We start from the raw sequence: 27,555 nt of genomic DNA, 5'->3' as shown, positions 1-27,555 counted from the left end.
AGTAAGAAATCATAAGCAATCAAATTCAGTGAGGCTCTGGATAGGATACTCTACAGCTTTGGGGTTAGTTAGCACATGTGCTTACCAAGGATGTTTTTTAAGAGTCATATATATAATTTCACAATCTGTCCCAATAGTGTATACATATTCAAAACTAAATAAACACACTTTAAAATGCCACACAACAAATGTTTTATTCAAATACTAAACAAAATATTGATTTATTCATAGAAGTCAACCATACCGTTGCTCCTGCAATTTGCAATGAATTTTAAAATGGTTGCAATATATTTTGCCATTGCTAATATACTCAGCTCGATTCGCTTCGAGGAGTGCTCCTTAAGGGGCAGGAAATCACGGCCAGCACGAGCTCAATGGTTGCCTCTACTCCTAACACTGTCCATTCATCACTCAGAGAAATTGAAGGAGCAAAAAGTGGGGGACTTAGGTGGCGAAAAAGTTGAGTTCAGTCTGGAGAAAGATGAATGACTTGACAAATGCGCTGGTCATGAATCAAATATCAATTTGACAAGCGGAAAACTCCGAAAGGAGCTCAGGTGGCCCTTACCGCCGAAGGAAGGCCCCAACTTATTCAATTTAATTGCGGTGGAGCCAGTGTAAATTGTAAACGACACGGGGCCGTGTGGCCAAGAAATTTCGACTGGGATTAAACTTCAAATTCGCTGAGGGGCCAGAGATTAATGAAAAACTTTATCGCTGCACTTTGCAATTTTCGACGAGAGTGTTTATTAAGTTCGGCTGCAAGTTAGATTGGCCTGCTCCCAGGATATCGCATCCTGCCTTCCAAGCAGCCATCAAAACTCGACGACGTTTCATTACCAGGCGGCGAAAAGCTGGAGGACAGCGCGTCTGGGGAATTTGCATAGACAGACAGACAGACAAACAGACTGACACACACATCACATTAATTATAAACAAGCCAGCCGCATCCGCTGGGAATTCCACGGGGAAGCCCAATCTACTTGATTAATAGTGTGCAAGCGGCAGGCAGCTCGAGTCCTCGTCACTCGCCGCCTGCTTCTTCCAGCTAGATAAATGGGAAAAAGCAAACAATTAACCCAACAAAAGCAGTGTCACCTGCGATTGGGGCTACAAAAAAGACCCATTCCATCCGATCCCATTCCCTAACTGGCTTATCAAACAGACAGAGGGCTCTGGTCTGGTCTCGATGGAAGTAGTCCAACTTCCTGGCGCTGCACTCGGGGCGTTTTCATTTTTATTGCCACTGTCCGGTGGAAAAAATCAGGCTAGGACCCGAAATGGAACCGGAACTCGAACGGATGCCAAATGCCACAGTCAGCTTTTGCAATATGTCGCCAGTCGATATGGCACGGGCACTCCTATCTCTGCATGTCCATGGCCTCCTGGATGCTCCTCCTTCCCGATTCTCATTGCCATGCAAATCTATGCCAAATTCAGCGACATTTATGCCCGAAAGGCGGAGAAGCGATTTTGCGAAATGTTTTATTCTTTTCCGTTATGCATTTTTAAAATATTCTGGAATATCTGATTTATGGTATACTCAATAAATACGATAGAAATTCCAAAATTTAAAATGACCAACATTTAAATACGTAAAACTAATAAATAACTTATATATTAACTTTTTTGGCTCGCTGGTAAATCCATTGACATATCTCTTTTCATAACTCGTTAGAAAGTGACACATAGCTTTTCCGGCATTAGAACTTCCAACTTATTGCGGCCGGGATCATTATTTACGCCGTCAACGATATTTTCAGTTATTTAAAAAATATGCAAATGCAGCAGCAAAGTGAATGCGAGAAATTCCAAGGGGTCTAGCCAGGTTAGAAAAACAAAAAAGGGCAAATGCATTTTTCAATGACGCCTGAGGGCTAAAAACTTGCATTTGCATGCGTAAGCTAGTAAACCCTGGGACCCCAAACCAACGAAACATTTGAAATGAGGTTGCACGGTGCCTTTGCCGAGCTGAAATGTGGCTAAGCCACAAGGGAAGCTGGAAAAATGGGAAAATGGAGGGCTAAACTGAGTTGAAATGCGGTTGGTTTGGGATATTATTAAAAATTCCCGCAATGCCAGTGGCAGTGAAGTCTGACTATGCGAAGAGAGGTGTTAGGAAGGACCCTGCTCACTGCTCACTGCTCATTACTCTTGCTGCTTTGCGGCCCTTTGAAAAGTGTGACAACCCATTTCCAAACTGGTTAAAACATTTCAAACACTTTCGCAGTGAGTGCTCGAAAAGTGCTGACGACTTCTCCCCCCGTCCAACGGCAGAAACGGAACCATCAATTTCTAATAATGTAATTTGGTAAACGTCGTTTCGAACACCGAACACCCCCTTTCGAGGGTGGAAAACTTTCTCTGGCTTTCATCACGTACAACAGCTAGGGAAATTCGCACTGCCACAGCGGAAAATTTCGCAAAGAAAAAATTGTTGTTTAACGAAGGCAGTTAGTCAAATATTTGCAAGTTGCATCAGCAAATGCCAAAATGAGCAGAGAGCAGCGAACTCCGGCAAACTGAAGCTCAAACTCAATTACTGGCCATGACACCTCACAACAATGGTGGCGGAAAGTCCGGGGGAGGCAATTGCCAGGGGGATTGAGCAATCCACACCCACATCAAATGCAAATACAAGCCAGAAACATTCGCACGCTTCAACCGGAAATAGCTGGGATACCCCGGATGTACGACAAGGGTGGGTCATCGTGGCCATGGGTGCAAGAAATTAAAATCTAATAACACAGCTCAGAGCATAAATATTTGTTATACTTTCCATATCAAGTTTAAGGCTTGGCACTGGGATAACCTTTTCGCTACGCCCGCCCACCCGCAACCCCCGCTTGTAGTTTACGGTTGCCAGGACTCCGGGATGCGAGTGGCGGAGGGGTTGGGTTGCTGGGCACATAAAAACAAATGATTCAACACTCCATAAGCCCCAGGAGTTAGGTGGGTGGTATAAACTCCAGGGTAACTGCAACAGACATCCTTGATATGTCCGCATGATCCTGTTTCTGTTCCTGTTCCTGTTGGCAGGGGCAACCTGTGCAACATTTTCCCAGCTTTTGCTGCCTTAGGTGAGGCTTCTGTTTTCTGCCCGTCTGCGATGCTCAAACTCCGATTCCCCGAGATTGCTCTTTGTTGTTTCGCCCCCTTTACTTTGCGGTGGCTTTTTTGGTGGTTGCAACTGCGAGGGTTAGCTGAGAAGTTGTCTTTAGATGATCTAATGATGGATTGCAGTTTAATACAGTTCGAGAGATTAGATCTTTGTTATCTATCAAAATTTGACAGCTCTGATGGCCGCATGATGAACATTTTTAATTCAAGATCAGATTTCTTTCATTTTAACAAACTGTTTATTGTTTACATAGCAACGGAAAGCATATTATACCATAGTAAAATGAGTTAAAATTTATCTGATGTATGGCTGACCTTCAAAGTGATCACATCCGAATAAATTATACTTCTAATGAGAAGACAAAACGCGTTTATTTTATTCTTTTCTTTTCATGCAAATAAGTTCTGAGTGTACTTAAAATGCTTGCTCAATCAACCCTCTTCAGCAGGATGTGAACCCCCGCATCTTTTCGAGCTTAGACTAGCACAAATGTCCTGCGAAGGAGGTTGTCTATGGCAGGTCTATTACAGGTGGAACAACACATCAAGGGAGGATTACTTTCCTTTTTGAGGCTGCAAGTTTTTAAATGAATTTAGTTCAATTTGATTATGACTGGGGCACATATTGCATTTTATATGGACAAACCTACTGTAGTTGACGTTTAATCTTGGCTGGGAGTTTATTTCAACACCCCTTTACCATTTCCCCGCTGTTCAGTGGGCGTAATTGATGGAAGGACATTTTTTCCATCCGCCGAGAAAAAGTCTTTGAAATTCAATATGCAGTCGGGGTCCAATATTGGCCAACATCCCCTTATCGATACCCCTCAATACAAAATCAATTATGGGAATCTGCGCGCCTGGGAAGCAACCCACACACACACACACTCAGACACCATATATCATGGAGGTCCTTCGAGCCGTACGTGCGTGTAAAGCAAGTTCTAAGCCTGTGTAAAACTATAAATGGCACACAGGACTCGGCGATGTCGCCTGCGTAGGCTTAAGTGTGTTTGACTGCGGCTAATATTTATTTCCGGCAAATAAATCCTCCCCAACCCCCTGGGCCAACATGCAGCACCCCGACCCGGGGCGAAAAAAAAACAGGATCAGCAAACGGCAAAACAAAAGGGAAATACAGTAAAACCAGGTTATTAATTTCTCACAAAGGGTGCCCCAAACGAATCTGCTGCACTAACCTTTGTGACAAAGGAAAGGGTATATCGATTTGTTTGGGTAATTTGTTAAGTTTTAGGTGGGAAAACACTTTTAAAACGTTTCAAATAAAACTACAGATTATGAATTTGTTACAATTTCAGAATTAATTTTTAGAAGTATTTACAATACACCAAGTGTGAGAGTATCTGGGTTCATTTGTATTGTGTTTTCCACAATGATTCTGCACGGGGACACATTTGGGCATTAGTTTTATGGCATTTATGTCGCAACCCCAAAGTAGCACAAAAACATCGGCAGCCGGGCAAAAAAATCGTTATTGATAGCCCCCCAGTTGGGGATTTTTGGGGGATATGGTGTGTGTAGCCTACATTCTGGGGTGCACGTCATAAATTTCTGTGTCCACACCCACACTCCCATGATCCTGTCGTGCGCCCTTGGTTTTCGTTGTTGTTTGCTTGTTATAACTCTTATCACTAGGTTACGTCTGTGGCCATTCATCTTGTCAATTTGGTGAGTTGTTGTCTCTTCTAATTAGCTACAAATCTCAGACGTTTGCCTTTGTCGTTGCTGTTTGACAGCTCACAATGATAAATATTTAATGCTATTAGTATTTGCACAAAAAGCCAGCCATTTTCCAGCAAGAAGCTACCTTCAAAGTTGGCCAACCAGAAACTCGGAACGGAGTCTGGATTTGGCAAGCCATTTTTTGCCTGTTTGCCTTCAGAGTTATGCAAAACATATTTAGTGAAGTTATGGGTATGCAAGAATAACAAACTGGCAAGAGCATTTCAATGCATTTTAAAGTATATGCCACATGCAACAGCTAATAAAATATTCATTCCGTGTTAATTAAGAACTGCATATGGTAATACAAGAAAACTTGGTATTTAATCGCCATTAATGCAATCATCACTAAATTTAAAAACTCCTTTTCCCAAGAGTATTGTAGTCAGTTCTGTTTACTTCCATTTACATTTTGGTAAAGTGTGTCAGCAAAGCTATTTTGCTGAGATAACTTTACCTCTGGCTTTCAAGTTCCCTCAGCTCAAAAAATAAAAAGGAAAGAAAGGAGTTTTTTCCAGCATTGTGCACTGATTTATTTGCCATGTTTCCTTACCTTTCAAATGCACAAATATACAAAAGCTGCGGAGAGAAAAATGGGAAAGATAGCAGGCGTCTTGCGCCAAAAGAAATGTAAATAATTGCGTCGAGGAAATCTTTTTGCCGCTTGCCAAGGAATTCCAGAAACAATGCAATTATTTTATGTGCTCAGCATACTCGCCAGCATTGACTAGTAAATTAATTGCATATTTTGAGAGCCCAGACTACAGACCTTATGGCATATACAAGTGCGCGCCAATGCAAGCTGTTCCGGCCCGAGGGCGGAAAAAAGCCAAACTTTTAATTAGTTGCACCAGCCAGCCTCAAGCTGCAACTAGAATTTAATAAATAAATTTCTCAATAAGCCAAAATGCGCCATTTTCAGTTACCCACTGCCAACAAAGCAGCTTAAAATATGCATTAACTGGTCGAAAGCAGCAAAGTGCCGACTGCCAGCCTCCGTGGAAGCCTGCCCAGTCTGGTTAGTGGCCAAAAATTATGGCTATAATTTTTCACAGCTCCCTAAAAGAACCGGAACGAGGCCCAGGAAACTTTCCCAGCTCCGCTCCGGCGATTATCCCGTAAGCAAAAGTACGGAAAATAAAATAAAATATAAAAGAAAATGGAGGGAAAAGGAAAGAAGGGAGCCTGAAACTTTTCCCTTTTCAACATTGCTGCTCTGATGCATTTTTGCAATAGGAATAGGCGACCAGGAAGCAAAACAGGATCTGGGGACATTATAAATCTGTCACGATTATTGTTAAATAATGCATGGGACTTGATGTTTTGTTTGGCCAGGCAAAAGCAACTAAGTCGCCGTCCAGACGCTGCTATTTTAAATTTAAATTTCAAACTTGTTGGCTTACCTCGCAATTTTAGGTCTTCTGGGATTTATATATATTTTTAGTGAAGAACTTTTGCTACTTTTAGGACAGTACTTGCTTTTAAGGGCCTTATTAAAGTTAAAGGCAAATGCCTTCGGAAGCTTGCATATATAATGACATTTTAAATACTCATCTTAAACTAAAATTTGTTGGTGTATAATAAATTCCCAAAAGTATCTATCCAATCCACAAACTTGGTCTCATTTTAATGTATTTTATAAATAAATTCCTGACCCATCTACAAATTTTTCTTGCTTTAAAAACGCCTGACTTTAACCAGAAGTAAGGTCGTATTATCCTGCAAAACTATTCGCCGAGTCGTTTGGAGAACTATTTCCCCTGGGAACCTAATCTTCGGCTTCTGTTCTATTTCCTGCCGGTCTATTACTATAACTATCATTTGGGAACAGGAGGAGGAAGGCAGAGGGAAGCTCCCTCCTGGAAGAGCTTCTTTCTACGTCTGTTTGAGTGCTGTCTGGACGGCCTGACATGTTTTAAGCATAAGTGCAACGCATTTAGCTGTCAGGGCTGCATTTTCCACTGGAGTGTGGAGCACAGAGTGGGCGGCGGGCAGGAGCAGGAGGAGTATCCTTCGTCCTGGCTGACTGGATGACTGCCTTTAATGTCCCGCATGCGGCCACTAAGTGACAGCGACGGAGCCTCCGTCCATGTAAATAAAATGGGTCCGAAAACCCGAGGCCTGCAGCAAAGGACATTCACAGCTTGTAGTGCGGCGAATTGAAAACTTTAAGTGTGTCGGCAAAATATGAAATGTGCATTTAACGGGAAGGCAGTGCATTTCGAGCCGGAAAATGAAGGAGAGAGCCCGATGCTGAAGCTGAAGCTGAATGGCATCCGCTGTCGCCATCGCACGTGCAGCAAACTGTGGCATTAATAACACCAGAGCGCATTAAACGAAGTCTGTGCCGCCAGCAGGACTTGCCTCGAAGGACTGGTGAAAAATTAAAATTAAAATTATTGTTCTTTCCCGCCAATATAATTACGAATGGACAAAAATATTTTCCCTATAAATTGCAGCTTAATCTGCTCTCCTTTGGTAGGGGAGTCTGGGAAAATCCCAGGGGGCAACACGCGGGGCAATGAGTTGAGCTTTTACAATATTGACAGTTGCAGCTGGGGCTGGAGTTCCTTGCCGAGGACATCCGTGCTGCTTAATTGTTAAATGTGAAAGCAGAAATAATATCGCTTTTTTATTGCTCTGATGGAAGAGGAGACTTTTTTGGTGTTGGTGTTTTTTGTTAATTCGCTGTTGCCTGGATTTCAAATGGAAAATGGAGTCACGTGAGTGCATAAATGAAATGCTGAGATGATTAACCATTTGAAATGGTAATTTTTTATTGCAGTTTTCACCTGTTATCCCGATGATCCCCTTTAAGGTTTTATTGAATGCTCAGTAGTTTTTGCAGCTTATTCGGAATTCATATAATTTTATGAATTGGTAATGATCGGAAAAAGCGTTTAAGAGCGTCCATACTGAATATGGGAAATAAAAACACTAAGTAGATATATTTTAAAATCCAGTTTTGCTACATTCTTTTTGAACAGTGCATTTTCGAGCTGCACAAAATGCAACATAATTTTCCCTGCGAAACACAAGTAAAAATCGCATTCATAATTATGTGCAATTTTGCACATATGGCATTGGCATTTCCCGTCCATTTGCCGCTGTAGGCGGAACATAATTATAAAATGCATTGAACATTTATTGCCGCTCATAAATCAAAAAGTTATCGAGATGAAATCCCAACCCTCGACCGACAGCACATCTGATAATCACCAAGGGAATGCAGTAGCAAAATCAGCAGTCGAAGCGACACTTTTTACAACTTATTGGACTAATCAGAGGCATTTTCCGGTTGGGGTACAGGGTGTTTTTGGGTCTGGATCCATAAAGTAGCCGCATGCCACGCGACTTGCGAATGGCCATCCCCCGGATGGCTTACGACCCTCCTTCACCGCGCAATCGAAACACCCACCCTCGCCCACAAGGGGTAAACGATTTTTGGGTGCAATTTTAGAGCCACCCCTCGCAGTGGGTGCATCCACAGCATCCGCATCCGCACTCGCATCCTGGCACAAGGATACGCAAGCATGCCTGACAGTTGACAGCTTAGCGCCTCGCGACAAGTTCTCTTCGGAAAAGTGCGGGAAAATGAGAGGAAAGGGCTGTGGCTGTACGGCAAGCCAAATTGCATGCCTCAATGTGCTGTTTGCAATTGCAATTGAGACTTTCGGCCAAGCAGTCGGGGTAGTTCCCAAATTGCTGGCCAAAATGGGCAGTAGCCAAAACATGCAGCCTGGCCAAAAATCCGCTGACCATTCCCAAGCGAAAAATGGGAGGGGCTGTAATTTATGGTTATGCAAACACCAGCCGCCGTTTGCATAAATTCCAGAAATGTTTTTGTTTGCTTTTACTTTGATGGAAAGTGGCATTCGAGGAGTCGGCTTGGAAAAGCTGCGATATAGCTGCGATATAGTGGACTGGACTGGACTGGACTGAACAACAGGGGTGGAATATGTGAAGTGGAAAACTGTGGTTTCATTTCGAAAGAGAAAATTGTGTAGACAATTACAGCACTTGACTCCTGATGCTGCAGCTGTGTGTATCTTGATTGTAACTTTTGGTTCTTAGTGCCACTAAAAATTTTGAAATTAATGAGATGTGCTTGGGGTGGCAGCTTGAATTATTTTGATGGGAATTCTTCAGTTTGAAATTGTATCTATAAAGATAATAGCAAAAGATCTACAAAAAATAGAATACCATTTTGAATTACTGGAGAATCGAATACAATAAAAAGAAACTCCAACGAACTAGCTTTGAAAATAGTTTAATATAGTAACATGTATATATATTTTTAGGGCACCAATAGATGCAACTAATTTTACCTTCTCACAACATCCCCGACAGCACTTTACCTTTGAACCCGCCAGCTGATTCTGTTTTGACATCCGCTCTCCCGCGTATATCAATTTACATTCCATTTGCCGCAGGACCTCGCCCCATCATCCCTGGACCTTTCTTGCTGGAAACCTTCATTTGCAGCTCACCCGGTCGGCTATCCATCCATCCAGCCAGCCAGGAACTAACAACCACCACGGCCCACAAGGATATGAAAAGCAATGCACTTGACACTTTGCCGGCCACTTCAGCTGGGCCAAAAAGTGGGCTTCACTTGCTGTCCTGTCGGCGTTTCATTAGATGCTTCTGATGGCAAAAAACTGCCCCAAGAGATTCTTTGGCTGCTGTAATTCCTTGCTTTTTTGGGAGCATGCCTCAAAGCAAAAATGTACAGCGCGTATTTCAATTTGCAAATGATAGGAAATGCCTGTGGCACGGAAAATTGGGAAGGGCGAATAGCTTATGTGGGCCAGTTGTGGTGTGAGTACACCCACTTTCGACTCGACACCATGGCAACAATTTTAATTCAATTCCATTAAAAGTCGCTAAGATTGAACATACATTCGCAGCTGGTGTGTGGTTGTTGTTTCCTTCTGGGTTTTCCCGCTTTCCTCGCTTTCCTCGCTCTTCCTTGCTTTTCTTTTCTCTGCAACCTGTCCCTCACTTGGGCACACAATCAAACTAATGTTTGGCGGTAGGGAAAACTAATGAAGCGAGCAGTGAAAACGCGACGATTGATTGCTCCCCCGAGGCAACTGAAAACAAGAGCGATGAGCGAAGGGCGGGGGAAAATGGGAAAGCCAGATGCAATCCAGCAAGAACTGCTCTGAAAAGCCCTCGATTTCGGGAATCATCTGCAGTGCACTGCCTCCAAACTGCAATTCCGTGAAGGAGTTCTCTTTTTTTGATAATTTATACTCGAGGACTCGGCCGTGGGGGTGACATTTGTTCATCGCCTTTGCGGGTGGGTTTTTCCGAAAAGGGTCCTTCGAGGGGTAACACCTCCCCTGGGGTGTTTGAAGATGCATAATAAGACTTGTTAAGTTGCTCGCTCGTTAAGATAAGTGAGCCGGCAAATGGCGACAAGTGCGACTTCGGAAACAGCCCGCAATGATTACCGGCTTAAGATATGCGAAATTATCCTTATAGATAAGCCCTGATGCAACCTGCTGCGTGGGGTTCCTTCCACTGGTTAATGCTGCGATTCACATTACGGTAAGAGGATTATGTAGGAAATGTATGAAACTTAGCCACATGCACTGGGATATTGAGGGGGTCATAAGAGCTTCACCAAAATAAGCCATTAGGTGGTGAGCCCCACCGAACTGAACATTATGGTGGCACTTTTCGGGCTGCATCTTAGCATTAAAACCCAGATTTGCATAGGTAATAATAAAGTTCCCTTTGTAAGGACACGCCATCAAAGTTAAAAAGATAAATGATTTGTATCTTTTGGGAAAATGTTTTCTTTCTTCTTCAAAGTCTTCAAAAAATGTCTGGATAAAAATTGAATTTGACTGTGTAAGCTGATTTTAAGCATAAAAGTTCTGTTCAAAAATATGAAGGGGCTTAGGTTTCTGTTGAAGTGGTTTGTATACTTTGGCATATCTCCCATTAGCCATCAGATGCTGCTATAAAGCTTCATCTTTTTTTAACCCATGTCGATATTTTATACTAATATATCATTAAATATTCCTCAACTTACCTCCATATATCCCTGAACACTGTCGCACTGCTGAAGCACCAAAATGGCCGGATTCGCCCGCATTTCTTCGGGTGAGCAGGGTGATAGGAAACCACTATCCGCATCGCTGTGGGTTGATAGAGGTCTTGGTTTGCGTATCTTGTACTGGACATGCCGACTGGGCACTGGGCCAGGATTGAAGAGCACATAGTTGGACTCCGTTGGAACCGTGTGGGAGCGCTGATCCTTCCGCTGTTGCTGCAACAACTGTTGCAGGTGCAACATGTGATCCGTGCTGACCAGCTCGGAAATGGCCCGTTGCTGCTCAGAAGTATTTTTGTCGATAGACTTTTTGCCGCTGCGAAAGGGCGAAAGGTTCAGAAATGTCAGCTTTTTCTTCATCGATAGCTGGGCGGGATTGGCCAGGGAACAGCTGCCCGCGGAACTTGCCGAGTTCGTGGAGGTGGATGATTCTACGAGGGCGGTGGATGTGGTCTCGGTATCCTTGGACTCCTGGCTGTTCGACATGCTGGCCGTGTTCTCCAGTTCGTTGAAGAGCTTCTCCAGGTTCTGTTGCTCCAACTTGGCATTGACCAGCTTCTCGTTGGTATAGGGATTAGGTATGCCGATGTCCATGGGAAAGTTCGCTGGGTCTATGATAAAGTAGTTGTGGTGATCAAAACTAGACATGGTCTCTGAATTCTTGGGAGTCGGTTCTGCCTCTGATTCCGCCTCTGGCATGGCTGAAGTCTCTATGATAATAGTCTCCTCCAACTCGAGCTCCTCGTTATCGTATATTACTTCTGGCACCAGTTCATCTTCATCCTCACAGACCAAGTGCTGCCTTGAGCTGAAGAGGGGATCCCTCAATCCGTGGGCTTGAGTACTGGGATATCTCATGGCTTTCTCGTTGATAAAGTCCACGGGATCAAAGAGACAGTAGTTCTCCATGTGCGAGGTGGCAGCTTTGCGCTGTCTCACTGGTAGATTCCTTAGCTTTTCTGAGTAATCCGCCACATCTTCATTGTTATTGGCTGATTCTGGAGCTGGAGGAGGCGGGGATATCTCCTGACTGATGGGTCTTTCCTCCTGCTGCTGCAGCGATTTCTGTGAGCCCCTGTGGAGGGTGGCAAACAGGCCACGAGCTATGCAGTTCTTCAGCTCACTTACACGTCCTTTGTAGGGACTCGACTGGGCGCTGCTGCTCAGGATCGAGGATTCGTCGATTCCCAGCTGCTTGCTGAGCTCCTTGCGCTCCTTCTTGCTGAGCACCACCTTGCCACGACTAGGCGTATTGGGGGCGGAGTGGAGGAGCCTCGAGGGCATTTGGGAGAGGGGCGGTGGTGTGGGAGGCGGCGGATCCCTGTACGGTGGTGGACCAACCAAGCAGGTGGCATAGCTAACTGGCAAGTCCGGATAGGCCGTACTCTGCGCCGATGTCGTGGGATCCGTGGCAAGGAACTCCAGTTCCATGTAGTTGGGATGTGGCAGCATCTTCGGTTGATTCTGATGGTGATTGTCCGTTCTTTGGCTCTTGGGCTTGGCGCCCAGTTGGTTCTCCTCATTCGCATTGCGATCGGGCTTGGTTGAGGAGCCCGGACGCAGTTTTCCTGCCTGACTGGACATTTCTAGGGTTTCTCTGCAGCTTCCATGGGCTCAGCACTTTTCACTCACACACTCACTCACAAATTTTGTATACATTTTTTCGGCGCTCGGGCCAAATTAATGGCTTTATAAATCTTCATCTTTATGGAGGGCAAAAACGCGTTAATGGGTTTTCTAGTCTTTCGACCAAAGAAAAAATAAGGTCCTTTTTTCCATCTCCCTCTCTCTCTCTCTCTCTGTTTACATTTGTGTTTGTAATTGGATTTTTTAGCTGATGCATGTCAAAGTTAAATTAAAACTGACCCAGCGGGTCGGGAAAAAAAGAGTTATATGTTTCTAGGTTGTTTTTTCGGGCAAAGAGTCATAGTCATGGTCATGGTTACGCCGTGGTTTCGTCTGCTTTTGAAGTGTTCCAGGATGCCCCCGAAACAATGCCAAAGTCGAGCTTTTTATAATTTGTCTACAAAGCAATTAACAGGAAGCCACCGCTGGAGGGATTGCGATAAAAGGTGAACAATAATACAATTAAAGTACTGCACATGCGGTTTTGCCTTGAATTTGTGCATTGAAGGATACCTATATTTCCAACTTAAATGCTTTAAATTGAAAAAACCGAAAAGCATTCACATATATTTTTCTTCAGCTTCCGGCAACAGCACAGGTATTATTTTGTTCGTGAAATTTGCGAATAAAAGCGATTGTGCTATAGAAGCTGGAAGCGAAATTCAATACGAAAATGCATATCAAGTGCTCACTAGAGTTTCACATTTGATTAAGTTTCATTTCTCCTTCAGTTTCCCCCGTCGCAAAAATGCAGACATAACGGAGATATCAATAACAAATTGACAGCAAATGGATCCATGAATTTATTAAGTGGAAAGCGAAGTGAACAAAGGAATGGTTCAGCACTCACGTACAGGTATCTTTTCCATTACACTTGCTGAGATTCGAAGAGTAAATGTGAGTAATCAAAATAGATATAGCAAATAGTGAACAACGACAAAGAACAGCATGTTCACCAAATCGAGATTATCCCAGCATTGTTTTCACTCGGAAAACCAGCAATGAACTTTTAATTTCCTTTATTTCAGCCCACTCACAGAACAGAACTATGACGAACATTTTTGCCAGGCCAACGTGGCAACAACTGAGAGGAAACCGAAATGGAAAAAGTTTTATTGGCAACAAATTGAAAACCGCCTGGCCATTTGAGTCAGTGAACCAACAAGTTGCATAATTGTTGGCGCATGATAGAATTAAACGCCTCGCAATGAGCCGATGTTCCAATGGCTCCTACCGCTCTCCTCTTCTTCCTCCTCCTGCTACTTCCGTTTCCGGAAATGGCAGGCTGCAGGTGGCAGAGGCGAAAGAAGTTACTCCAGTTAAGTGGAGTTTCTCCGCCGGTGTCTGTGCCTGCGTCCCATAAAGTATACTGAAAGTAATTTGCAATTAAAATGTTAATTTTTAATTGAATTGCAGATGGCAGTAGGCAATGGCAGTAGTCTCGAATACTGAATCAAGTTAATTAGTGTCAAAGCAGGCAGCTGACAAGGGGAGGGCAGTTGGGCAGCACTCTACCCCGAGGTTGATTTATCCAGATTAGCAAAGTATGCTAATGAAATGGTGATAAATGCAAATAATATTTAATTCCAGTTTGAGTTACTTCCCAGATTAAATGCAATTGGTAATCCATCTTCTAGGAACAACGCAGTGTTTCTTTACATCACAATTACGAATGTAGTTCTCATGGCGAGGAAATGGGATATATTCAAGAAGCAGAAATGTTAAATCTGTGCCAAAAATGTGGTCTAATCAGTTGAATCTATACTTTTATAACTGGGCAGTACACGTATTAAATATTTAACACCTATAAGGCCACAGAATCCTTGTCTGCGTCCATTCCCCTGGGCTTAAAATCCCCCTGAAAGCCACGTGGATAGTTCCCTACTCCAGCATCACCTAATCCCTGACACTTTCAGTTTCCATGACGATTCCGTGAAATGGGGACGAAATGGGGGCAAAAAGGAAAAAATGAAAGGACCCGAAGAGAAAGGCAGGACTTAAAGTTAAACACTTTTGCTTTGAGGTTGAAATTGCTCGCACTTCATCTGCCTTTGCTTCCAGCTGGCAGCAGTCAAAGTTGACAAAATACTTGTCAAGATTTGCGCATTGAGTTGAGTCCTCCTCTTCCAACTTGTAATTGCAGCTTTGCCGTGGTCTCTTTCAGCTCTGCAGGGAAGAATGAAAAAAAGAACAGATTTCCACCCACTGGGAAAACCCGACGTTTTGCCGGAGGCCATCAAGCCGCAAACTTTACGAGTTGATAGCTGAAATAAAGTGGAGCATGCATTCCGGGCCTTTTAGCCCGCCCACCCACTTCATGACATCATTTTATTTGCACTCAATCTGAGTTCTTTTAGCGCCGCTTTCTGCGCCCAACACGCTGTGCAAACTTCGCTGGCAAGTTGGTTAGAAATGCTTTTGATTTGCTAGTAAGTTGACCAGAATCCCAGCCCCTCGACTCGCTTTCCGCACAAAAGCCCACTTTGGAAAGTGCACGCTTTTCTTTCCATCCTCCAGTTGCTCTTATTGCACCAAAAAGCCCAACCAGAACCCAAAACGTTATTCAAACAAAGAAGAGAAGTATAAGTATGGTGTGGTTTGCCAGAAAAAACTCATAGATACGCCTTTTGTGTGACTTCTAGATACTCTATCCACTAGATTTCATTTGAAAATGGCATCAAAACAAATATTTTTGGGGGAAATTATAAAAAAATTTGATAGAATTTTAAAGGGTATATACTCATATAATTCAGTAAATTCTTAGGCAAATTTTAAATTACAGGGCATAAATAAAGTGGAAAGGCCGTACCAAAAAAAAAGTAGAATAAAAAGAGCCAACTACAATGCGTATGACAGTTTGAAACACTTCTAAGGACTTTTGAGTTGCGCCGCAAGTTGGGGCGTGGTAGGCGTGGCAAAGCACCACAAAAACAACGCACAACTTCCGCTCCAGCTTGAGGGCACAAAAAAATATAAAACTAAATCAGAATCTATGTGCAATTCAATTAAAGCGCAATTTGCAGGCAGTCATCATATTTTCGTTACTTAACGAGCCAGTTGGCGGATAATGAAGAGCGCGAAGGGTGTGGGGCAATTTAATAAGACCCATAGAGAGGGGCAAAACGGAAATCGCTTGAGGAAATTGTGTGTTTCAAGCAAAAGCATACATAATAAACTCATATAAAAGATTGTTGCATACTTCGGGGAGCAACTGGGAGCGGAAAGCCGGAGCGGAGGTATAAATACCCGTATTTGCAATCCGCAGAAGTGGAAGTGGATGGGAAAAGTCGGAAGAGGGATTCTGGAGACAGGCGAATGTATCCCTAGGCGGACAACGGCGAACACGAGGAAAAGCGGAAAAGCAGCGGGGACCACGTCGAATGTTATTAAAAAAGGAAAGCAGAGCAACGCTAAAACAGCAAGTCCCCCTCCTGCACCCACTCATTTTCCCTCCTCCCTGCGAAAAAAGTCATAAAATTTATTAAATGCCTAAAAGTATGACAGCAATAGACAATTTATGGTGGGGGAAACCAAAGGAAACGGAAAAAAAACAAACTAACCGAGGAAATGAAAACAAGATTTTTCTTCGGTTTCGTACACCCTTAGAAATTCCGTAAACATTAGCGGAATTTTAATGACCCGGCGTTAATTCAAGCAAAAAGTATAAATATTTATCAAGAGCATATTCATAAGCGTCATCGAAATAAGCTGCAAAAATATTAATATTTATAGGAGGACTTCCAGCGAGTATTGGCATGTCCTTTAATAACAAATCGTTGAGTACTGGAATTTAACTAAAAGGAATTACTGAAGCAATGTCAATATTATTTGGTTTTATGAATAATATTAAATTGTAGGTATAGGGATCATTTGTAGGTAACACAAAAACATAGTGAAATCATTTCCGTATAGCACCAAGGTGGACAAATCTACTCAAATACTCAACTTTTGATAGGTGTGTGCGATGACTGGTGTCTCCATTAGTGAAATGGCCACCACCCACCATCTGCGATAGCAATCGAAAAACCTTTGAATATTTATAAGCTAGACCGCATACAATTTGCACTAATTTAAAGTTACTTTCGAGCTCCGCCCGACAATTTTCCGAGCCATTGTCGACGTGGACACACCAAAAGCATAATTCAACTTCATAAATTGAGCAAATAAACAGGCGGAGCTGGTGGCAAGTGTCCCTGCAGACGGATGTGCAACCATATGGTCACGCCTCAAGCTCATAAATTAGCACCATACGACGGACGAGAAGTGAGGACGCAGGACGAAGGACTATTCAATTTTCAGACAGCAAGAGGGACATTTGTAAGGATTTGGCCAGGTGCACGAAAGCCATTAACATAAATGGGTCGAAAGCTGCTAACAAGGCTAACAACAAACTCGCATTTGAACTTCCCGCCCCGGATGTTTTTAATTACGTAAGCCGAGAAGACATTTCCAACTTATTACGTGTCCTCACTAATCCGCTAAGGACAAAAAATGGCGTACAATCAATTCTAAGGATTTCGCCGACGCGAAGGAAACAATTTCCTTCCAGCTTGTTTCGCATGGCGCAATTTTCCACTACATCGGATTAAAATGTGATATGTTTGGGATTGTTTACACACAGTGTTGGTGGGGTACTTTTGGTTGGATGGTTGGGGATCGGGGGTCCTGCAGACGAGACATGTGTTTGTTTACGAACTTTTGGCAGCTTTGTTTCGGGGGCGTGGCACGTTTCGCTGGAGTGGGTCTTAATTTCCGCTTCGCAAGCATTTCTTTTTCCCAAACAGCATCTTTTTTGTTTCGTCCTCTTCCTGGTAGTCTATTTTTTTCCGCCTGTGTCCATGATTTCTGTTTATTTTGGATTTGTTTGCCCTCTTCCCTTTACATGCTTGCTTGAGTACTTCCGGTTGCGCCGGAAGTGAGAGGAGCACATATCAGGCACAGTGGGACACAACGCATGTCAGGGGCTTGGACTGAGGGGCGGTGGGTGGCTGTGCTGCTCTGTGGGGGCTTTAATTGCTACGAGTGGAAAATTGAATTTAACTGACATGTCCGCATATGGAGGGAAGCAAGCTACACACTCCTAATGCAGTTTCAACTTCCAGAGTTACAAGCAACAACAAAACTTCTCATCTGGAAACTTTAATTATATTTTCTGAGCTCTCAAAACATTTAGGAACAATATTGCGTGACAGTCGAATGTTTTTACATTTCAGCCAAATAGAAGCTTTCATACATTCATACATTTATTTGCCACAAGTCATACTGGTATACTACAATAAGGTATTTAGTTTAAATATGTAAATAAACTAAGATTGTAAGTCTTTTACACTACCTAAAACACTTGCTCGTTTGGCACACAGTATAGAAATGATGAACTGCAAAAAAATTAGCTATCGCTTTCCTAAGATGCTGCGAAAACGTATTGCTTGCATAAACTTTAAGCAGATTTTATGTTGCACAACACGTCCACGGAAGTTTTGCCTTCCGAAAATTAGACAAACACGCCTTACACTCAAGCTCACTTCTACTTTCGGGAGCATTTGACGCATAATAAGTAAGGCAAACAAACACACATGGAGAAATAAATGCCGACGGATGGAGGAGATTCCGTGCAAGGATGTGCTCGAACTTTAATTGTATTGCATTGCTTCACTTGAAAATCAGTAAAAACATATATAAAACATATATATTTTAAAAAGCCATGTGTGTTTCGAAGTGCAAAACAAACAGACTGAATAATTAATTTGCCACCCCTTGGGCGTGAAAGCTAATAAGCTGAACTCATTAAATCAATTGAACTAATCAACAACTGAATATTTAATAGGTTGTTTGCTTAGCTGAAATACTTTAATTTTATTGAACATAAAACAGGACTTACGAAAGTAACAAATTAAATAAGCTTTCTAAACAGGACCTTCCTTTTCGATTCCATGCAGAGAAAAAAGAATACATTAGGTTCAGCTGGCAATAAAGATTACTTAAATCCTCCTCGCAGTTCATTCCACAGTAAACTGCGCCCATATCGTTCAAATTAATATACCCTTCAGCCTTTGACTCCTCACAGCCGCCCACACACGCACTTTGAGATCCTCATTATGGCACATCATCCAATCTAATTTAAGGCATGACGATGGCTTGTTGTTTCTTGATAAATTCCCGACGAACGAGAGATTTTCTGCGACTGATTTTTATAACGCCCACAAGCGCAATAATCGGCCCAGAGCACGCACCAAAGGGCAAAGTAGGCTTTCCCGAAACGAAACATTTCAGTTCCGGGGGCCAAAGCCAAAAGGACGACATTACATTTTATTATCTATTATATCGTGGCGCCTAAAATGTCACTACATTAGCTTAAAATCCTTACACACACATGGCTGAGAGAGAGAGAGAGACAGAGTGAGGGAGAGGGAGTAGGACGTGTTTTTCGCCGGGCATAAAGTAAACATTAAAACAGGAAACGGAAGCCACGGCGGTGCCAAAACGGCAAACCGACATTCATAGACAATGTCCTGTGGCGGCGGTTATGATTATTTTGACTCGCTTATCCTGGCGAATGTGTGTTCTGGCATTTATGATTTTCCCGCTCCTTTTTATATCGCCAAAAGGGTTCGAGTCGGGGTTGCCAGAGGTTAATTTACTATGCATAAAGTGTTGCCTGTGTCGCGATTCGCGAACTTCTTGCCACGTTTGCATAACAAATCACTAGACGATTGCACATATATTTGTTAATTTTCACTTTTTTGTGCTGGTCGTTGGCGGTCGAGTGTGGAAGGAAGACATTTCTTTATGATAATCCACAGTTGCTAAAGAATGCCGAGTTCCTTTGGCCAGGACCCAAAACTCACGAAACGACGTAAAAAATAACGCAGAATGAATGATGTGAAACGCGAACGCGTGTGTCGAGCGTGGTAAACGAAGTGCGCGCCACCACAGACAAGTAAGCACTGACAGGACTTCGAAGGACTCGCCAAAGCCAAAACATTTAGAGCAACAGGGAATTTCCCAAAAGGACTTTTGGCGCTCACTGGAAGTGCTGCCGGTTTTTCCCCTCCGCCTATTGCATTTGACCTTAGCCTTCGAGGATATCCGCCTTCTAGCCGGCTTCGGTTCAATGCACCACCGGTTCAGGACGAGGGTTGAAGGACTCTCTCGCCTTGGGGAAATTCTCTCATTGTTGTCCTTGTGCTTGGTCCTTGCTCCGGATACCGTTGAATGCCACAGGTCTAACAGGTTGACACGTGACGTCACAGCTGACTAGGGGAATTGTCACCAGAAGGATATTTTTGTAGGGGTTCAAAGGTATTTATTCGGCTGGAAGAGCCTTGGAAAAATCATTTAAGTCCAATATACTGGCATTTAATGAGTTATAAACGAAGTAAACATGTTAGTACAGATATTACATATTTTGTGGTTGTTCACAGTTTTGTCAGCATCAAGTAAGAAATAGTGTATTCCGTAATTTAAATGGAATTTTAAATTTCTCAAATAGCATTTTGTACAAAAATATGTATATTTAATATACTTATTATATGCTTATTTGAGAATTTTATATCAATTGCATAAAATACTTTTTTATATATTATAAAAACCACCGGTTGTTTGCTAAAATAGGTTTTCAAATTTCAAGACCCCTGGAACATTCTTTTTTTTTTCCAGACAATTCTCTAATTCTATTTATTATGGTTTCAAAAGGAATCGTTCAGTAATTCCTCTGAACTTAACCTAATGTGTGATAAAGATAAATGAGACCAAGTGGTATCTTAATTATAAAGTACAAAAGAAAATGTAATATGTTATGTTATCCTCCTGGTAAGGAGATCGCTGGGGTGTACCCTCTTCAGTCTTCGGAGGGAGATGGGATCAGCTAGGATAGTTGCTAGTCGGTTCGGGTGGGCCAAGGAACATTCATATGGGAGTATATGAGTTAATACTTAATATTGCAGCATTTTGGATCCTTTTGTAAATTATTTCAGTTCTTCCCTTGTGGCTCTTTGGCACAAGCTGTTGCAATCAACAATTTAAAATTTTCATTTGTTTTTTATGGCTAACTTGATTAGTCACATACACCAGCAAAGGCCCCCCATAAAACCGAAGAAAGCCGCTCTCAAATGATGTTCGTTTTCCACCCTTCTCATACTGAAAGTACACCCATTTCCACATAACATGTTCATCATCTGTCTAGGTCTATGCATTGATAACTCCCAGTCGCGACTATAAAACAATAGAGCCCCAATTTCCATGGCACGGGCCTGCACATTCATTCAAACGAAATAAAACCAAAAGACCATAGAAAATGGACGAAACCATCTAGGGAATTTTCGGGGCAATAACTATAAAATGTCCGTCGAGTCGCGTCGCGTGTATGCAGTCAACCAGGACGCAGGACAACACAAACAAAAAAGGGTCCTTCGTTGTCGCAGTCAATGGCTAAAGGATTAAAAAACAAGGCAACGGCGACAACAAAATATTATCTCAATAGAAAAATCTCAGGCACATGGATAAAACAAAAGGCGAAATAAAAAACAGCGAGTGGAAGAATTAAGGACGGACTTTGATAAAAACAAAGTGAAAATTTATGCAAAGCGAAGATAGAAAGCCCCGCTACGAAGAGAAAAGCCGGAAACGATGAAAGAAATTGAAAATGGGACTAGATAATACAAGGTAAAAGCCAAACTGAAAGTTGAAACACTTTTCAACAGTCAGCTTTTACCTACGCGTTTAATCTCAGATCCACGAGTCATTTTAAAATAAAAAGAAAAGGCTTGCAGAATATTCATTTAATTAGTTTTAATTCTAACATCATCAAATTTTTTTAATTTTCAACAAAATCACAATTTCATTTGATATATAAGCGTTACTTATGATATATGTAAGAATGTATGTAAAATATACCTTTGAAAACTAAAATAAGATATTACTAAACAAACATATAAATATACTTCGTTTATGCTATGCGATTTTACGATATCTGCAAAGCGTGAAATCAACATAGCCCCTGTTTATGCGAAACAATCAAAATTTTATAGGAAAAGGCAAGATATCTAAAAATAATAAAAAAAAATACCAAACAATATAAGGCGTTTGAATTAACAAGAATTTCAATACTAATCTCAAATTGCTTGATTTTAAAATACCCGAGATCACAACGTTTATACGGACATGGCCAGATCGACTTGGCTAGGCATACTGATCAAGAATGTATATACTTTATCCTGTTACATACTTCTAAACGATGGTAGTACTACTTCACACACACGTAATCTATTCTATTATCGCTTTATTCATTTTTCTTTTTGACATCCTACATTCTACACGTACATATAACAAATTCCGGCATTCGTCCTTTTTTGGAAATGGAAAAAACATCGAAATATAGAAATATACGGCAGAAGCGTCCAGCAAAGACACAAACCTATTTCCTCTTTGTCGTTTGTGGGGAAATTTTAAGAGTTTAGTTAGAACCCCGCCTATAGATGGAGACCAAATACCATTTGCCGACAGGTGGCGCTATTTTACTATTGCAAGACTTTGAATTAAATCGTTATTAACAACTTCACTAGAAAAACAGTGAAATAAACATTTCATTTTTATATCCTTTACTCATAGGGTAAAAGGGCTTACTAGATTCGCTAAAAAGAAGGAATGGTTTTCGACCTTACAAAGTATATATATTCTTAACCAATCTAGCCTTTCGTATGAACTTCGAAATCTCAATTTTCTTTTTAAGATAAAAAGAAATTAGGCGTGCAGATTCCAGAGACACAGACGCAGGATTGTAAACAGTCCCCCACTGCACCAAGTGTTGTGCTGAACAGGTAACACGTTGTTCAATCAAATGTAACTAATGTTTGTAAAATATATAATTAATTGGCCCGATAACATAAATTATCAGGCCTCAATAAAAATTGAGTTTAGACTCATTAGAGTGTTCCTCTCCACGGAAATCTTTAGTAAAAGGCGAAAGATTTATTCGACAATTGAAGAGAAACCAGAGTGACTTTACACCACCAAGTATTAAGCCTCTAGGATCAGTATTGGCCAGAAGGACTTGGGAATTTTAAGTGTCCTTTGGGTAGGAAAACTCACTTCACGACATCTGTCTTCGCTACCTAGATACCACATTTCTAAGGGTAGTTACTTCTATATATATTTATACCCGTTCCCCTTAGAATAACAGATTACACCAGATTCGTTAAAAAATATGTACCAGGTAGAGGAAGACTTTTCCGACCCCCTATAAAATGTATATATTCTTGATCAATATAACTAGACGTGTCGATCTGGCCATGTCCTTTCAACCGTTTGTCCTTATTAAACATGCCATCATTGCGATTTACGCCGAAGATATTGCGGTTCTTTACAGATCCAAATGCCGCATTGAAGCTGCAAATGGGAGGATACCTCCCATTCCCAGAAGGTGGAACATGAAGGTCAATCCTTAAAAAACATTGAATCCATGTTTCACACGTAAACAGGCTTGCTACACCAGCAATACAATTTGAAGGTGTGACATTGGAACAGCCATCTCAAGCGAAATGCCGCGGCATAATTTTAGATAAGCGTCTTACTTTTGGGCCTCACATAAAAACAATAACCAAAAGGTGTGGCCAAAGAATGCAGCAACTACGACGGTTGATAAATAAAAGGAGCACTATGTCGCTAAGAGCCAAAAGAGCAGTACACGTGCATTGTATATCTCCAATTTGGCTGTACGGAGTGCAGACCTGGGGGATTTCTGCCAAATCCAACTACAAGCGGCTACAAGTAATGCAGAACCGAACCATGCGGCAAATAACTAACTGTCATTGGTACGTGCGTGGCTCCACTCTTCACCGTGATCTCAATCTACACACTGTGGAAGAACAGATTTGTAGACATTCCCGCAGATACAACGATCGACTTGTTAGACACCGCAGTATACTTGTAAAGAGACTGCTACCAGCTAGGCCGTTAAGGCGACTTAAAAGACTGGGATTCAGCTTCGTTAATTGTCCAGCCCTCCCACAACCTGCTAGTAATCCTCGTGAGAGGTTTGCTTTTTTAAGATTTGTTTTTATATGTGTTTTTAAGATGCTGTTTAGAATGTTTGGTTTCAACGCCTAATAAAATAATGTAATAGTTAAAAAAATAAATAAAATATTAAACATAGACTTGGTAGCGACACTTTAGTTAAGAAAGTTTTATTCAATGACGGAATAATACCCTTTTACTTTTCATACTTACTGACATGTGTACATTTATACCTGAATGTTACCTGACCAGATTATCCAAGGACCTTTGCTATGTGAGGAAAACCCTCCCTGAAATATGTAATAACGATATTCGATTCTGAGATCTGCAAATATAGTAATTCCCAACTGGTCTTGGCTGCAATTTCATGAAGTCCTTTGTCCTAGGAAGGAGTAGTTATCGCTTCTCGGCCTTATGGCTAAGATCAAAGTGTAGTATCTGTTCTTATCAGCTTAACATCTGATAGTTCCTCCATTGGAGGACAACAAATGTTAAACTGATTTTTGGAATCAGACGGAGTGCTAGGGGCTTGCTCCACCTCTTTCACGGGTTGGCCCGGTATTGCAGTACCGCCGGGATTTCGGCCCAACTGAATAATAAATATTTAATATTAACATTAGTGAAGAATCCTCTCTTTACAAGGGAAGAGTCGTTTAACGTTTGACGTTAAAAACAATCTCGCCCTGCAACATGCAAATTCGAATGGTAGGATAGTTTCCTGCTGACATTGCAAAAGTGTCCTTTGCCTTGCCTTCAATTCGATTCTATTCCCTTTGGGCGGAGGCAAGCTGGTTTTGTCTGTCGAAAATTGTTTAGCCGTCGTCTCGTTGTCAAGTGATTTGGAAAATTGAATTGATCAATTGCTTTGTCATTTCTGTTACCTATTACTGATTGGCAAATTTTTATAGTTGCCTGAATTGGTTGAAATTGTATCTGATAGTCGATGAACTCGACTCATGCGTTTTTTTATACATTTACATCATTCCAAATTATTTTCTCTTTCGCCAGGCACTACTTTTTGTTACATTTCTGCCGAATCCCGGATTCTGCTATCCATGAACCGATCCATTTTTGAATACATCATAAACGAAGAAGTCTGCCAGGCCATGAGCCATCGTCAGGAAAAATAGTAATCAGAGGAAGCAATCATTGGTCAATCGGTTGGCGGGGTAGTGCTTTCCAAGTAAGATTTTTCGTCCAAACTATCATGAGTTGAACAAGACACTAGAATATTCTAGTGTCTTTGGTCAAGCGCTGTGGTGCCGCCAAATACTTTGTCACGTCTATCCATGTTCCTTGCAATGATGGTCTCGTTTGGTTTCCAAGCTAACAATGAACATAGCCACCTTCTTATACACACCATCAGCCACCTTTACTGTCAACATACACATCCACATTTGTATTGAATGTATTTCAAAAGTAATTGTCATTATTAATTAATTCATTTTTATCTTGATACAATGAGTAGCCAGAGTCTTCCCTCCACTATTCCGTGCGAATACCTACCCAGACTTTATAGCGAAAGTTCAAAACCTTCTGGCAATATTAATTTCTAGTTCCTAATCGCATTTTCTTTATTTAATGAGCCATTTTAAAAACACAATAATTCATAAAAAAAAAATAAAAGACTCACTGATAACGAATTGTGTATAAAAAGCCTATCTCTGCCCAAACTTATTTGAGTCGAATTAAATCACTTGCTGAAGATGCGTTGTATGCTTATATTTGCCATAGCGGCTGTGGTAAATATAAAAATTCAAAATGTCGGATCTCATTGCCTTAACCCAGCGAATATTCCATAGAGCCTGGCCTGTGCTGCTCCTCCAAAATCGCAAAATGAGATACTAGCTCATTTCTTTGGCTATGCCGAGACCATCCGGGGCATTCAAATCCATAATATGATGTCACTCACCATCAAATTCGTGCAGCAAGTTGTGGACAGCGTTCCGGCTGAACAACGTGGACCGGGCACGGCTACCCTCCAGGCCTATGCCAACAAGGGCAAGAGCCTCCGCCAGCAAGGCACCACTGGCGAGAAATATAACTACATCTTCGAACTGCAACAGGTGTTCGAGGGACTCAACAGCAAGCTGAGTCAATCGGCACCTGAATCCCAGGTGATTGGAATGAGCCTGTTGGGCTTACTGGCCGTTAGCAGTGAATTCGCCAATGAGAATGAGAAACTCCACAATAAGTTCGTCGAAGGTGCCACCCAAATGAAGGCTAAGTTGTCTCCGAGCACAATAGTTCGGGAGAGTGAGCTCTTCGAGGCGATCGACAAATACATCGCTTCCACTGATATACAGCAGCACGAAGCTCTCTTTTTGAAAATCATGAGCTTCAAGGATAAGTACTAAACTTAAGTCAATAAAACGATTTATACAACATGGAATGAAAAGTAGGAGTGGACTAATATTTTAACTAGGTCGTCAGCACAATGGCATTATATTGTTATCGCAATTAGCTTTCAAGGTTGGCGATAATTGAGAGATTGCTTTTATTCAAAATATCATCTGCATAATTCACATACTGATAAGAGATGTTTGGAATAATTTTACAATTAGTCCAGCATTGAGTATATTTTTTTCATGGACTTTGAAGACTTAGAAATATATGATAATTAATGGCAGAATCAATGTTAATTTCTCAGGGATCGAGATCCTACTTTCTAATGTATTAAATCATCGAAATTTTCAAAAAAAAAAAAAAAACATACGGTCTACGGTTAAAAAATAAGAACAGTAAAGATAAAGTGAAAAAAAATCAAGAGATAATGCTATAGTCGAGTTCCCCGACTATCAGATACCCATTTCTCAGCTAGTGGAAATTCGACCGCGAAATGTGTTTTTCGTATACCGATAAAAATTGGCAAGACAAACCATAGGGCGTGGCAAATAGAAACCTACAAGACTAAAAAATATCAAAACGTTTTTCAAAAGTGTGGGCGTGACAGTTTTGTGCGGTTTGTGGGCGTAAAAGTGGGCGAGGCAACATTATCAACCTTCTAGCCGTTATATTTCCTGAGATCTCGACGTTCATACGGATAGACTGACATTGCCAGATCGACTTGGATATTGATCCTGATCAAGAATATATATTTATCTTTATCGTTTCCTTCTGCCTGTTACATTTTTCAACGAATCTAGTATACTTTACGAGTAACAGGTATAATTAGGGCCAACCAATTCAGTCAAACACCATAAATCCGCCAATCAGTAAAAGGTAACAGAAATGGCAAAGCAATTGATCAATTCAATTTTTCAAATCACTTGACAACGGCGACGAAGGCTAAACAATTTTCGACAGACAAAACCAGCTTGCCTCCGCCCAAAGGGAATAGAATCGAATTGAAGGCAAGGCAAAGGACACTTTTGCAATGTCAGCAGGAAACTATCCTACCATTCGAATTTGCATGTTGCAGGGCGAGATTGTTTTTAACGTCAAACGTGAAAGACTCTTTCCAATAAATAGGTTGTAAAGAGAGGATTCTTTACTAATGTTAATATTAAATATTTATTATTCAGTTGGGCCGAAATCCCGGCGGTACTGCAATACCGGGCCAACCCGTGACAGAGGTGGAGCAAGCCCCTAGCACTCCGTCTGATTCCAAAAATCAGTTTAACATTTGTTGTCCTCCAATGGAGGAACTATCAGATGTTAAGCTGATAAGAACAGATACTACACTTTGATCTTAGCCATAAGGCCGAGAAGCGATAACTACTCCTTCCTAGGACAAAGGACTTCATGCGACTGCAGCTAAAATAAGTTGGGAATTACTATGTTCAGATCTGTAACAAAACAACAAATACTACTGTATACTTTAAGGGATGATCCACTCTCTCAGTGTTATTTATTACAGCAAAGACCTTTTTTTCACAATTACGTGTTAAACATTAAAGCGTTTAGAGTATCTGAGTATCACAACTCTCCAATGAATATCAACGAAATTGTTTTGTGAGCGTAACTCGTTACTTAAGTCAACACTAAAT

General features: G+C 41.6%; 2 protein-coding genes and 3 non-coding genes across 7 annotated transcripts in view; 2 read left to right on the top strand and 3 right to left on the bottom strand.

Moving 5' to 3' along the window:
* LOC117147746 (protein sickie) overlaps positions 1 to 27,555 on the bottom strand; it is a 154,552-nt gene that overhangs the window by 122,147 nt on the left and 4,850 nt on the right. Inside the window, exon 1 of one of the 3 annotated variants that reach the window (XM_033314754.1) lies at positions 10,910 to 12,529. The exons of the other annotated variants lie outside the window; for them this stretch is intronic. Coding sequence (XP_033170645.1) covers positions 10,910 to 12,514 — 1,605 coding nt within the window. The 5' untranslated portion in view covers positions 12,515 to 12,529. Of the gene's footprint in view, positions 1 to 10,909; positions 12,530 to 27,555 lie in introns of those variants that run through there. 3 annotated transcript variants of the gene reach the window in all.
* On the bottom strand, positions 22,429 to 22,553 carry LOC117135351. The gene has a single exon (XR_004459005.1). It is a non-coding gene; the product is annotated as a U5 spliceosomal RNA (small nuclear RNA).
* LOC117135346 lies at positions 23,965 to 24,160 on the top strand. Its single transcript, XR_004459000.1, has one exon. It is a non-coding gene; the product is annotated as a U2 spliceosomal RNA (small nuclear RNA).
* LOC117147796 lies at positions 25,273 to 25,923 on the top strand. The gene is made up of 2 exons (XM_033314849.1): positions 25,273 to 25,308; positions 25,369 to 25,923. Exons 1-2 carry the CDS (start codon positions 25,273 to 25,275, stop codon positions 25,921 to 25,923), a joined length of 591 nt encoding a protein of 196 aa, XP_033170740.1.
* On the bottom strand, positions 27,086 to 27,281 carry LOC117135356. Its single transcript, XR_004459010.1, has one exon. It is a non-coding gene; the product is annotated as a U2 spliceosomal RNA (small nuclear RNA).

Source organism: Drosophila mauritiana, chromosome 2L (assembly GCF_004382145.1).
Source record: "Drosophila mauritiana strain mau12 chromosome 2L, ASM438214v1, whole genome shotgun sequence".
NCBI lineage: Eukaryota > Metazoa > Arthropoda > Insecta > Diptera > Drosophilidae > Drosophila > Drosophila mauritiana.
Note: the sequence above shows the minus strand (reverse complement) of the source record. Positions and strands in the feature narration are given on the sequence as shown.

Bases quoted from the DNA above. Each gene is read 5' to 3' on its own strand.
- LOC117147796 (XM_033314849.1), top strand. From the start codon at position 25,273: ATGCGTTGTATGCTTATATTTGCCATAGCGGCTGTG. The intron at 25,309-25,368 runs GTAAATATAAAA...AATATTCCATAG, and splicing joins TATTTGCCATAGCGGCTGTG to AGCCTGGCCTGTGCTGCTCC.